At 48.0% G+C, this 13,510-nt stretch overlaps 1 protein-coding gene across 1 annotated transcript; it reads left to right on the top strand.

The window, feature by feature from the left end:
• Nucleotides 1-8,944: 8,944 nt before the first annotated feature.
• Nucleotides 8,945-9,958, top strand: FOXB1 (forkhead box B1). The gene has a single exon (XM_028099948.2). The coding sequence runs from the start codon at nucleotides 8,981-8,983 to the stop codon at nucleotides 9,956-9,958; it is 978 nt and encodes a 325-aa protein (XP_027955749.1). The 5' UTR covers nucleotides 8,945-8,980.
• The last annotated feature ends 3,552 nt before the right edge of the window (nucleotides 9,959-13,510 follow it).

Below are 13,510 nucleotides of genomic sequence, written 5' to 3' on the forward strand. Positions count from 1 at the left end.
TTAGAAAATCTACATTGCCTCCAGTCAGCGGGATGATAATGTGAAATACACAAGCAGTTTACATAACCAACTTCCGAAGCAGAGCTCCGCGCTCCGTGATTGGGAGTCATCAACAGGTCGCGGGGATCCGGACGCGAAAACCTAAGTAGCTAATAATTACCGAAGATCTGGGGCTCCAGCTCCCTCTGTCCTTTTGAAAAGGGGTAAAAGACGTGGGATGTGGGAAAAGGGAAGGATCTGACTCACTGTGTATGGTTCATATATTTTACCCTGTTTGTGTGTAGTTGTTGTTTGATGTTTTTGTGCAATTAAAGAAAAATAAGCAAAAAGAAAATGAACGAACGAACGGACAGATCAGTAGCCTCCCCAAACTCCGGGTATCCTCGAGAGCCAGTTAGACTATGGATTCAAACTGCTTTGGGGAGGGGGTGTGAAGTGAGAAGTGAGGGGGTTTTCTCACAGCTGGCGCCATAAGAAAGGCAGCCTACCTCAGTTAAGGGAAGCTATCAGCTCCACCAATCAAATCGCGATGGCCACCATAAACAAATGGTTATCACTCCAAAGAAAATCACCGGCTGGATCAGCCTTTTGGGAATTATTAAACGCTCCGTGGTTCTGGATTTACCCAAAATATGCAGAGGGGGAAGAACTTAAGGGAAAAACCGCAGTGCAGATTTAATATTTATTTTACGTGTATAAATATTTCTACAAAAACACGTATTTTCAAAGTTCTTTTCTAATAAAAATATTAAATAAAATATATGAGAGGGAAGTGAAGGTTCCTTACTAGGGTCGCTGCTGTTGGGGTAGGCAGGTAGTGAATAATGACAACTACAATTTCAAGTACCAGTGTCTAAGAACCGCACCGACGCTATCTATGAACGGTCGACGTAATGATTTATCCCACTCTCCCGAGCTACCCACTTACCACGGCCTACCACTCCACAGCTAAGGCGTGTGGTTGATGGGGTGTGGGGGTGGGAATGTTTTGAGTTTTCTGTTTCCTTCCTCCCTCCCTTTCTTTCTTCTTTTGAGTGGGCCGGCTGGGTACATAGGAAATGCACTGCCGATCCTGGACACTGCATTGCTGAGAAGGCAGTTAGTTTGTGGACCTAAAATCTGGTGTTCATACTGGTGCGGAAATTAAAACCAGTCTCTGAAAGAAGAGATGAGGATAGTGAGGGAGAGGAAAGAGGGAAGGAGAGAGCGAAATAGAGGAATGCAGAGGATGGTGGATCTAAGTCTGGGGTGTCGGTAAGCCCTCGGGGCAATCGGGTTTCCCCTATAACTTGCAGTACACAGCTACCCACCAAGAGCGAGCAAATTGAGCTCCCGAAGCAGGGGCGGTGCTGAGGAAGAGGGCGTGCGGCTGGGGGTCAGCACCCCGCGCTCGAACCGCGAAGCGAAGCCCTTGTCCCAGGTGAGACCCGCCTGAGCGGAAAGACCCCGCCGCCCAGGGGCGGCGAGCGTCTGCAGCGCTGCAAGCCCCGCCTCCTAGCCATTCCTAGCTGGGGGAGGCCAGTAAGGATCAGCCGCTTTCTTTCTTTTCTTTCTTTCTTTCTCAAACCCGCTTTGTGGGTGGCAGCTCAGCGGGGGACGCATGGAGACAAAAAACAAAAAGCCCTAACAGAGAGACAGAGAGACAGAGGGAGAGAGACGGAGAGAGAGAGAGAGAGAGAGAGAACAGAGAAGGGGGGAGGGAGAGGGCAGAGAGAGAGACAGAGAAATCGAAGTTTTAACCTTCTCAGGAACACAGTGAATTATTATATCTAAAGGCTGCTGTAGTCTTCAGCGAAATCTGCTTCTGCCATTAAGAAAACACATACTGCACACGTCCACAGGGTTAAGCTCTCCTCCTCGTCAGCCTGAACAAACAAAGCAGAAGCGCGGGGTTTTAAGGATGGAGACCTACAGGTTATCCGGTTTCAAAACAAATGATAACACAGGAAAATGCGCCAACAAATATTATGGATGCAAAATATTCTCCATTTCAGATATTTTGCAGTTCCCGCCAGAAGCGATTTTATTCAAATTTATGAGCAAAGTGCATTTAGTCTACTATACAGGATTTACCTTCATATTCTACTGCAATCAAGATCTTATTTTTTTCTGGATAATGCATGCAAAGGAGGATAAAGTTTTCCTACTTATTGGAAGCTTTAAAACACTTTACAAAGCTAAACATCGCCTTCGTGTTTCTACTTTCCCAAAATTCCTCCAAAAAATATAACATTTTAAGAGTGCCTTGGTAGAAATACTGATTTTCCCCCCAAAATCTGAGCAAACAAGTAATTCCTGACAAAGAAAATTAATATGAAAAGTATAGGGTGATTTTTCTCCCCCTTCCCCCTTAAAAAAAAAAAGACCCTTTGCTCCACCCCGCTATTAAACAAAACACAATACCTTTTTCTGGGTGGTACTGCACAGAAGTTGATTCAGTTTTGACAATGTTGTTTAGCTATCATTTGCTATTTTGAATGAATGGGAGCAATCCCCCCTTTTACAACATTTGTTTCCTATTATGGAGAGGTGCAGCAGTTGAGGGCAGACATGTGAAAGTGGCTGTTTGATTCTCTTTTTCATCCCCCTGACCCTGCTTTTGTCCCTCCTCACCCTGGGAATGTCACGCCTCGCTACTTCACTTTGAGATGCTCGAGAAAGTGGCTTTGTTATTCCCTTTTAGACATACACGAAATTGTTCTCATTCCCCCCGCTGTAAAAGATACTTCACATCAGGACTCGGTTCACAAGTGCAATGCAATTTGGCTTAGTCCAACCTTTGTTCTGCTTGTACAAATGAGCGAACAGTGCACACATTATACAGTTGATCTACTGCTGTCTTAACCCCAGAGTTAGGGGCTGGGAGAAAAGCAAGTTAATCCCTTCAATACCAAGGTGGCTTTAGCAATATTTCCTCCAATAATAATAATAGATTTGAATTGCTTCTTCTATTTCACAGTGCAGAGCAAAACTTATGGGAGGGTTTAGCAGTAACAACAAAAATCCTTCCACCAACCTTCTGCAAATAACTTTCTAAACAAATACATTTGTAGGTTTGGTAATGCCCAATTTAAAACTATGCAATTGTTTGTGCAAAGGAGGGACTGGATTTAGAAACTCTGGCTTTAAAGACTTAAAATCTCAGAGCAAGCAAAGACCAAATGGTATTTAGCAAACTGATTCCAAAGAGAGGGCATTATGACAAGCAGAGCAAGAGTTGTTTTCACAGGCATTGAAATTGCAAGCTCATTCTGGGGGCGGGGGGTGGCACTTCTTGGGGATGGAGGTCAAGGAGGACTGGCACCTAATGCCGGCAACTGTTTGTTTTGTGCTTGAGGTGGAGGGAAAACTGAGCCTTCCACACTCTCCAAATTGCAGCTGCTGCTTGGGAAATACTTCTAAAATGTGTGTGGTGTTGCCACTCCCTTTCTCCCAACCCCAAGGAAAACAGATTTTAATTCCAGGTGCCCCAGGTCATAGCCAAAGGCCCTACCCACCACGAGGCGGGAGGGAATAAGGATGGGACACCTCTGAATTTGAGCCTCCCAATAGGGATGGGAGTAAAAAATCGGCGGGAGGTGGAGACTCTTGCCTTTCTTAGAACCCAAGCAAGATTGGACGGGAGGGAAGAACTGATTTTAGGCAATGTACTCCTCATCAAAAGTTTATTTTCAACCTCCTTGTTATGAGTTAAGGTCCAAACTTCACGTAGCCCTGTCACCACCCAATGAAATACATGGCTCCAAAGTTCCCTGGCTGACATTCTTTCCTACTATTTGGAAAGATAGGTGTGCTCCTCCGGCTGCTGGCGCTGGCTAAGAACGAGGGAGAGGGCACAGAGTCCTTTCACTGCCAGTTGGCACTAGAGTGCAAAGTGTGTCCCCTCCCCCGCCTCTCTTCCTCGGGCAGTTTGATTTCCCATCAGATTTCGGTGGAAGTGGCCCCGCAATGCGGGCTCAAACTCCCGGGGCAGTCGTGGGAAAGTCATGCCCGATAGGTTTCCCCTGACGCAGCTCCCAACTGGGTGCAGATCTCTGCGGCCCAAGAATCCACAAGACCGCGTCCGGTGACCCCAGCCAAGTCAGCTCACTGAGTGGGTTCCCGCTGGTCCTCAGATCTAGAACACCAGAGCTAGGCTGTGCCAGGCGAAGGTGCTGGCAGCGGAAGCGCACAGATTCGGAGGACAAACAGCCCCCAGGACACTTAGAACAATTTTTTAAAAATTGACTGCTGACAGGCTGAGGGAGTTTGTTTTAGGGCTGAATACCCCGGGAACAAAATCCTTTTGAAAGGAAAGCTAAGTCGTTTCACGCCACCAAAGTGCAGATTTGGTGAAGAATGACTGATGGGACAAAGCGGCGCGGTAAGTTAGCGCGGGTTCCCAGAGAGCGCGGACAACGTGGGTAAATGCGGAGGCGGCCCGGAAAGGTAGGGCCGGCCAGAGGAGGCCCTAAAACCAAAAATCGATGCTGCGCACGCCCGAAGACCTTCCCCCACCTGCACACTTCATGCCCGTTTGGTAGAGAAGATGGAAAAAGTAGAGGGGAGAGGAAAAAAACCATAAAGCGAAGAGAAGTGAAGGGCAGGGGTGCAGTAAGAAAGGAGGAGGGGAGAGAGACGAGGGTGGGGTGGGGTGGGGGACTGAAGAAGGAGGGAACGACTCTGAGGGAGAAAGGAGGAAGAGAGGGGGCAAAGTAAGGCACAGCCCCCAACCGCTCCAGGCAGCCGGGAGTTCGCTTTCCAAGCCGGGAAGGCGGGTATTGTTTTTGGCGCCTAGGAAACCTTCGGAAGCGGCCGGGTACTTTCCCTCCACCTCCCATCGGTGTTTGGTAAATATTAACAAACCAGGGCGCGTTACTTTCTGGAGTGTGGACGGAGGGGCTGGCCCGGCTGGGGACAGTTTTCCTCTTCTAGAGCCCCCGCCCCCTAACCCCAGCCCCACCGTTCACGCACACATACACCTGCTTGACAACAGAAGGAATCAAAATCAATATTGTATTTGTCACCCCTCTGTCTCCTTTTTACTCCCTCAGCAGCCCGGGTGCCACTGAAGCGAATTGTGGATTTATGGACGGAAATTAGCATAAATTATTACGAAATCTGTAGCCGTGTGTGGTCCAGCTTGTGGGAAAAGAGGCTATTGCAAACTCTCCAAGCAGAAAGGTGGTCGGTGGTGGGCTCTGCGGCGGCGATGAATGGCTATTGCATGAAAGAGATTTCCATTTGGTTTGCACATGGGTATAATTGACTTATGTGTATTTTATACAGTTTTCCCAACAACTCCCTAAGCCTCGGAGTCGGATGTGCCCCCTCCACAGAGCCTCTGTTTGCTTTGGGTTCTGTACAATAGACTCTGATGCACTTTTCAAGATTTCTGGAAAGTGCTCCTTCCCTCCTCTTCTTCATAATACCAGTCTTAAAACGCTGTAAATGGCATGCAAATCCCCTCCCCCTTCCCTCAGGCTCTTCAGTAGGATCTGAAATAGAATTTTGTAGTAAAGTACCTGTTTTAAATGTGCATCTCACAGTTCCTCACCCCACCAAGGCAAACTTGTGCTATTAGGTTCGATTTCCTTAATTAACCCTGGGCATGGGCAACATGCCTCACCTCCCATCCTCACCCTAGCCAAACTTTGAAGATTCCTTGGACACGAATTCCTACTTGTACCCTCACATGTCTCAGACTTGGTGGTGACAACTTTCCCTGGGGAGATGGACAAAGATTTATTTTAACTTAGATTTTTTTTTTTAACCCAAACACTTCCACTCTTAGAATTTAGTTAATCTTCTGTTTACTCCAAGCAATGATTTCGACAGCCATACAAAGGCCCTTTGCAAGGCAACAAAATGCCAATTGTTAAAACAAGAAAACATTTCTCTCTCTCCCCATCCCCCACCCTCAACAAGCATGTGCACACACCCTGTAGAAAAAAGTCCTCCTGGCTGTCACTGGGGGAACAGAGATCTTTCACTCCTCTCCTTACATATCCCAAATCCAACCACTCTTAATATTTTAATCTATGTTTCTATATATCAGTATGTACACTTTTGCTAAGAAAATCCTAAAAGATCCTTGGGGGCTTCCATGCTGGTACCTTTCCTTCCCAGGAGCACTCCTGCTTCTGCCACAGGAGCACCCTTAGTTTTGTACCTCCGAGGCCAGCTGCCTTCTGGAGCAGGAAAGCTGTGGACCAACGCCTTTCTGTCTTACTACTGTTCTTTCATCAGGGTCCCTTAGGCTCCAGGTCTCCCCAGCTCCTCCTATCCCTGGACCCTCAAGCCAAACTGCGCCATTCCAAATAACACCCCAAAATGCCGCACCTTGTTAGGAGCTAAAGCGCGCACAGCTCAGGCAAGTACCGCTGCCTTTGGCCAAAGCTCCGCAGCGGTTCCACCCGAATCCAACTGGTTTATCTGTGGAGGGTTTATCTGCCCTTCTCAAGCCATGCCCCCGTGCCCCCAGAGACAGGTCAGAGTCCCGCCTCCACCCCTCGAACCCACCTCCTCCTCCTGGTTATTTTTTCCGAATTAAGAAGGTGACATTATTCTTTTCTTCAAGCACTTCTGTTAATATTGAAAAACGTGTGCTTGCATCTCAAGCGAGGCAGCCCAGACTCGAGAGCCATTTCAATATTAATGAAATTGTTTAATCTCCTAAATTCATCGTGTTTAAGTTACGTTTTGGTGAGTTATTGACCACCTCTGAAACTGTGGTTAATGGAGGGGTGTGTGTGTGTGTGTGTATACACGTGCGCTGAAAGATTTTCATGCTAACTCCAAACAGCTCCACTAATAATGCTCTAATATCACTAAAAGTGTCCAAACTTCACTCCCAGAACTCTCCCACCACCACCACTACCATCACCTCCTCCTCCTCCTGGGGGGAGGGGGGAGAGAAAAAAAGTTCTCACATTTCCGGATTGAAGATGATTCAGTGTGAGCTGTAGGTACTGAATTATTAACAACAAGGTAAAAGGAATTTCTTTTAAAAACCATAAAGGTCGGAGAAGTCTACTCCTTGACAACGTGCATGCAGGCGGGGTCGACTCACTATTTCATAGCAATATGATGATGCCGCCACCGCCACTGCCACGGGTGCCCACGACAATGATGATAATAATAATGATAATAAGAATAATTCATTGAAGCTCCGGAGACTAATCCGAACTGAAGGGAGCCTATCGCTGGCACCAGGCAGAGGGACCCTAGGCACATCCCCGCGCTCTCCTTTCTCCCCAAAAGTAAAAGTCTCTGGTTCTTTTCGAGTCTAGAAGGTACTGCTGTTTTAGTGGGTCCGCAGGCAGCATTTGCTGGGCTTTCTAAACTCTAAATATTTTCTGTCAACTGCGGAGTGGGGGGATGGAGAAGGGGAGAAAGTTCCGGCTGTAAAATGCAAACTTCCATGCAATGCCTAACTCCTAAAGTTTCCAGCCACCTGGGGGTAAGCTTGAGACCCTGCCGTTCATCTGGTGATAAAGTGTGTCAAACAAACTCAGGCCCTCCCCCAGCTCCACACACTGTCTGCCCCAACAGCCCCAGAGCCTTCATCCTGTGCCTAATTAAATTCCTAAAGGACTTTTAGAGTGAAGAACCTGCCTATTCGCCCAGACTTTTTTTTTTTTTTAATTTGGCCAATACACTTACAAAATGGGCTTTTACAAGGGGCTGTCCGATTATATTTTTGTAAGTATTTTTTAAACCCCATCTCTTAAGGCTACACACTCACTGTGTAGAGCTATGGCAGCAGCCTAGGAAGGTCAAATCAAACTTTGACCTGCCTCTTGGAGGACTAAGGGGAAGGGTGTATTTTCATTATAATAACCCATGCAACCAGCCCCGTATTGCCAAGCGCAGGAAAAGGGTCTACTTCAGGGGAAGCCGTGCCTTAAGTTAGCTAACAATACAAACCCGATACAATGCAGAGGAAACAGAATACCCCAGCCAAGGAATTTCCATGTCAAACATCATCTGCGCGGCAGCTCGGTCTGTGAACGTGAGTGGTCGCCTGAATCCCTGCTCCGCGGCCGCCACCTCCTCATACCTCCACACCGCGCACCCTGGCCGGCGTCCCGCTCACCACCGGTGGCCGAGGCTCTTCCCCCTCGCCCAGTCTTGAGCTGGAAGTGATTCCTATTGGCCAAGGTGTCCATGTAAATAGGTGTGAAAGAAACCAGAGCTGGCCAGGCTCTCCCCTCTCGCTCAGTCCCCTCCCTCTGCAGCCCCCGCTCCCCCTCCTCTTCCTCCTCCTCCCAAGGCGATTGTCATATGATAGCTAAGAAGTGGCACATTAATGAAGCGCCGCTACAGGGGTCTTTTCTGCTCCTGTCACCGCTTAAAACTATCAGATGGTTCGAGGGAGGACATGGAGGCAGCCACCTAGCTCAGCGGAGCCGCGGAGCCCACAGCAGCGCCCTCCGGAGCCCCGAGGCCGCCGCTGCTGCTGTCTGCACCCGGACTCCGCAGCAGAGCTTGGCCGCCCGGGGATCTCACGGCCAGAAGCTCTGCGGACTGGTCGGCTCCCGGCGCTGCAGGGCTGAGCTGCGAAGCTCAGAGACGTGCGGAGCCCAGCCGAGACCGGACACTGCGCCCCAGCTGAGCACTGGGAGGGACCCGAGAGCTGCAGTGCCATCTCGGATGCGGATGCACAACTTGGAGCAACTTTAAGGTGAGCCCTCTGGTTGCATCCCTGCCCCAGTCCCCGCTCCAGGTTCAGCTTACTTCCAAGCTTCCCCTCGCGCCGCTCATCGGCTTCCCCTCCCGCGCCCCATGGCCGCACCCCACTCTGCACTCAAAGTTGCCAGCTAAAGGGCGCGGGCGCGGGCTCATCCCGCGCCGCAGCCCCTACCCACCAGGTCTGGTCTGTGGCTGACCTCTCGGTGTCTGTCTCTGCATCCATGCCCCCCCCCCATTATCTTCCCCCCGTCCAGATCCAAGAAGCCGCCGGCCCGCGCGGACCCAGAGCAAGAAGGGGTCAAAGAAGATGCCTCGGCCCGGCCGCAACACGTACAGCGACCAAAAGCCGCCCTACTCGTACATCTCGCTGACCGCCATGGCCATCCAGAGCTCGCCGGAGAAGATGCTGCCGTTGAGCGAGATCTACAAGTTCATCATGGACCGCTTCCCCTACTACCGGGAGAACACGCAGCGCTGGCAAAACAGCCTGCGCCACAACCTCTCCTTCAACGACTGCTTCATCAAGATCCCGCGGCGGCCAGACCAGCCAGGCAAGGGCAGCTTCTGGGCGCTGCACCCCAGCTGCGGGGATATGTTCGAGAACGGCAGCTTCCTGCGGCGCCGCAAGCGCTTCAAGGTGCTCAAGTCCGACCACCTGGCGCCCAGCAAACCAGCCGACGCCGCGCAGTATCTGCAGCAGCAGGCCAAGCTGCGCCTCAGCGCGCTTGCGGCCTCCGGCACGCACCTGCCACAGATGCCCGCCGCCGCCTACAACCTGGGCGGCGTGGCGCAGCCCTCGGGCTTCAAGCACCCCTTCGCCATCGAGAATATCATCGCTCGCGAGTACAAGATGCCTGGGGGGCTGGCCTTCTCCGCCATGCAGCCAGTGCCCGCCGCCTACCCGCTCCCCAACCAGTTGACTACCATGAGCAGCTCGCTGGGCACTGGCTGGCCACACGTGTACGGTTCCGCAGGCATGATCGAGTCAGCCACCCCTATCTCCATGGCTAGTGGCGATTACAGCGCCTACGGCGTACCATTGAAGCCGCTGTGCCACGCAGCAGGCCAGACGCTGCCCGCAATCCCGGTACCCATCAAGCCCACACCGGCCGCAGTGCCCGCGCTGCCTGCGTTGCCCGCGCCCATCCCCACCTTGCTCTCGAACTCTCCGCCCTCGCTCAGCCCCACGTCCTCGCAAACAGCCACCAGCCAAAGCAGCCCCGCCACTCCCAGTGAAACGCTCACCAGCCCGGCCTCCGCCTTGCACTCGGTGGCGGTGCACTGACCCGCAGCAGCCTGAGCCCCCTCTTGTCCCTCTCCCCGCCAGCTTATTCGCCTTCCCCGCCTCCCAGCCCTGCCCTCCCCCACCTAGAACCGCCACCCAAACTTGTCCATTTCATCTTCGGCCAACCCTCTCTCCCCCAGGAGAACTTTGTTTTGGACCCAGGAGACAAAACACAAACTTGCAGATGGCCTGGAGGCGCGTGGGAGCTGTCCTTGCCTCCACAAGAGGGGAAGGCAGGGGGCACCTGAGCCAAGCCCTCCGATTCCCGGGGCCCCCCGAAACCCCCTCCCATTTAAGAAGCAGGGGAAATCCTGCCTCCCGCCTTCGCGGAGAGGAGCGCGTCTTCCCTCTGCCCGGATCCGCGGGCCTCCGGACTCCGCGCAGTTAGTTCCAAGACAAGAGAAACCACCTCAGAGGTTTCCTCGAACAGATCTCCCCTGAAGGCTGCAGCTGCACCGCGGTGGGCCGGATCTCGTTTACGTCTTGGAAATCTGCCGGGAAAAGGGACCACTAATCTTCCTACCCCACTCGCCTCCGCCCATCCGGCAGGGGCTGGGCTGACCACAGCTTCCCGGAGTAGCTGCCCTGCCTCCCCAGCTTCTGCGGAGTTGTTTTGTTTTGTTTTGGGTTTTGTTTCCTGCTAGAGGCTCCAGGCACTGGGACTTAGGGGAGAGGCTGCCAAACTGAGAAGCGGACGCTTGTTCTCAACACGAACAAAACAAAAGTAAAAGTAACCTTGTAGTATTGTTTACAAAGACGCCCGGTAAAATGTAAACAGTGAACTTGAATCTGTATTGCTTGGCGGGCGAGCGGGCGAAGCCCACTTCACAAGTACCTGTTGTAATGTGAATGTTTACTCTTCATTTCTGGCCAGGTTTAGGGGAGGGAAGGGGGATGGGAAAGTTAATTGGGGTGTTAACTTTCCGATTACTTAGAGACCTTTTAGCTATTTATTTTATTGTTGGAAGGAAAAAAAAAAAAAGAAAATGAAATAAGCCCAAACTAAGAAAGCATCAAGGGCAACCCTGGAAGAACTTAGATAGCTGACTGGTAACATGAAGGAGATGTCACCGGATAGGTCTCCCATGGACAAGTCTTTCTGTTTGCTACAAGAACTTTCCCAAGAAGCTAAAAGGGCTGCAAAGAGATGTAAATGATTGTGAATAGGAATGATTATACACTGTGTAAAATGCACTTTTGTTTGCTATATTCCTTTAGAGTCTTAGGTAATTTGCTGGAAAACGAACTGTTGTTCTGGTGTGACCTGCTTAAGTTAAAAAAAGTTGTAGTGTCATCAGGGCTGTAAAATTTTTACCTTTCATTTTTCTCCTGCCCTGTTCAGAATTAGCATGGCATTTTAAATATTGATGTTCTTGTTCCCAGCATGCCTGTTTTAAGACAAAGAATTTTAAAAAGGTGTCTACATTAAATTATGAATCTAGTCCAAATAATATTTTCTCATTAAAATATGTAAATCCAAATTTTAGTTTTGTGTGTTTTTGAAGAGTTGCTGCAAACAATAACTTTACAAAAGACAGATGTAGTGCTTCTCTAAGCATGCTTTTTATAATACATTGTCTGAACAGTTAGTCTCTTTCATATCTTATTTTTAAAATAGTCAAATCTCTTCTTATGCACTTGCAGACTGGGGGAGAAATGATTCAAATGGACTCCTGAAGCAGAAGGAAAGAGGAAACTATTTCTAGAATAGATCAGGTGCACAGGTGTAGTGCTGAAAAACTGTTGTTAAAAATCGCAATACTTTCTATGTATTTTTGTCTATCTTAAAATTTACATTTTACAAAATATACTGAATGTAAGGTTTATGTAGAAATCAGATAAGAGGCTATATGTAGATATAAAAAGTAAAAACAGACCTGTTTACTCAGTGCTCCTATTCTGATGCATCTTATTTAGAGTATTCATTTCCTTGCTCCTTTAAATTATTTCAGTTGTGGAAGTTTTCTTTTTCAGAAGTTACCTAGAAGTTCACCTTGCATGTCAAGAAACCTGTTCACTTTGGATAGAACAGATTTCTTTTCACTCCTTCATGTGGGAAAATAATGCTCGATGCATTTATTTTAAGAAAGTGAATGAAGTTAATTTAAATGCTTAACTCTAAGTATTTGCTTTTGTTCAGATTTTTGCAGAGAATTACAATTTGCCAAGGATTTATGGCTCAAGGCCAACTGAAACTTTACTGAAGGGGTCACAATATTTCCAGAGCGAGGTGTGTATTCAACTAATGAAGTTACAAGACAAAGAAAAACTTAAATGGTGATTAACACTTTACTGTGTAATATGATTAAACAAAGACCTTTGTGCAGTACAGAGAAACCCACACAAAAATCATGATCACTATACTCCATAAGGAGAATCCTTAGCACCTGCGACCCTTACATATTTAGAGGGTTATCTGGAAAAAAAAATTAGGATTAATGCAAAGGGTAATTAATCCTGTTGTGACCATTTTTTAAAAGGAAGGATCCCACACACAGCCAAAAAAAAAAAAGTGGAAAATAAATGAATCATTGGACTGATTAAAATGCATGAAGCTACTAAAGCTCGTCAGACAGGGGACAACTAAACTCATTCATCAAGTCCAATTCACAATTATATCAACAAGATCAGCAAAAGAAAGCCTGGAAAACTTATCCACCCCCAGCTAGGAAACTCTTGAAACTTTGGTCTCAACAAGACATCATCTACATTTAAAAAATTAAATACATTGTCATCATTTCCTGAAAAAGAAAATGAAGGCCATTTCTGGAATATTCTAATCTCACTGAATTTACTAACACTGAATTCAAACTGGGAATGAAGGGCTAACGAGGGCCTTAAACATTTTATAAATTATCAGCTTAGATAATCAGGTAGAATATTTATCCTATAATAGGCAGTAGAATGTATATATATATAAAGGCACACATACATACACTTAATAAATGGGGGTAAGATGCAGATGCTATTTCTGATTTTTAGCAAAGGAATAATTTCAACTCACTATCTGAAAATGTTCTTTTCAGCTAGTAAGCTCGTCATGGTGTATTGCAAAGAATGAAATAACTTGGGCATTGGGAGCCCTCCTTTTACAACTGCAGACATCTTTTCTCAGACAAAGTTGAATGAGTAAAGTAAAAAATCCACTGATATTTTGACCTTGATCAGAAATCCAAAGGCAGTCCAAAGAACACGTCTCCACCCTGCTCCATCCCCAGCTTTGAGACTTCTGCCCTGTTTAGCTGAAGTGCCCCCACAAACAAGGAAGTTTATAACTATGATACCTTCAATGGCTCTCTTTGTCATGTTAAATCTTTTCACCTGGCTCAAGTCCAAAGTCAATACACAGAGCTTTAAAATAAAACTGGAAGAGACAACACCATGCAGTGAGGTGTACATTTGGGGGTCTTATCCTGAAGATCCAGTTAACTTATATTTCCTATTTTGCAAATTTAGGCCTTTTTAAAATTTAGGTTTTTGATTTGGAAACTTGGCTGTCCTGTTACTTTTGGTTTTTAACATGATTCTGTACTCGACCGTGTTTTTTAAATG

The sequence above is a fragment of the Eumetopias jubatus genome, unplaced genomic scaffold, assembly GCF_037043125.1.
Source record: "Eumetopias jubatus isolate StellerSeaLion01/CBP00866 unplaced genomic scaffold, mEumJub1_p1.0 scaffold_7, whole genome shotgun sequence".
Taxonomy (NCBI): Eukaryota; Metazoa; Chordata; class Mammalia; order Carnivora; family Otariidae; genus Eumetopias; species Eumetopias jubatus.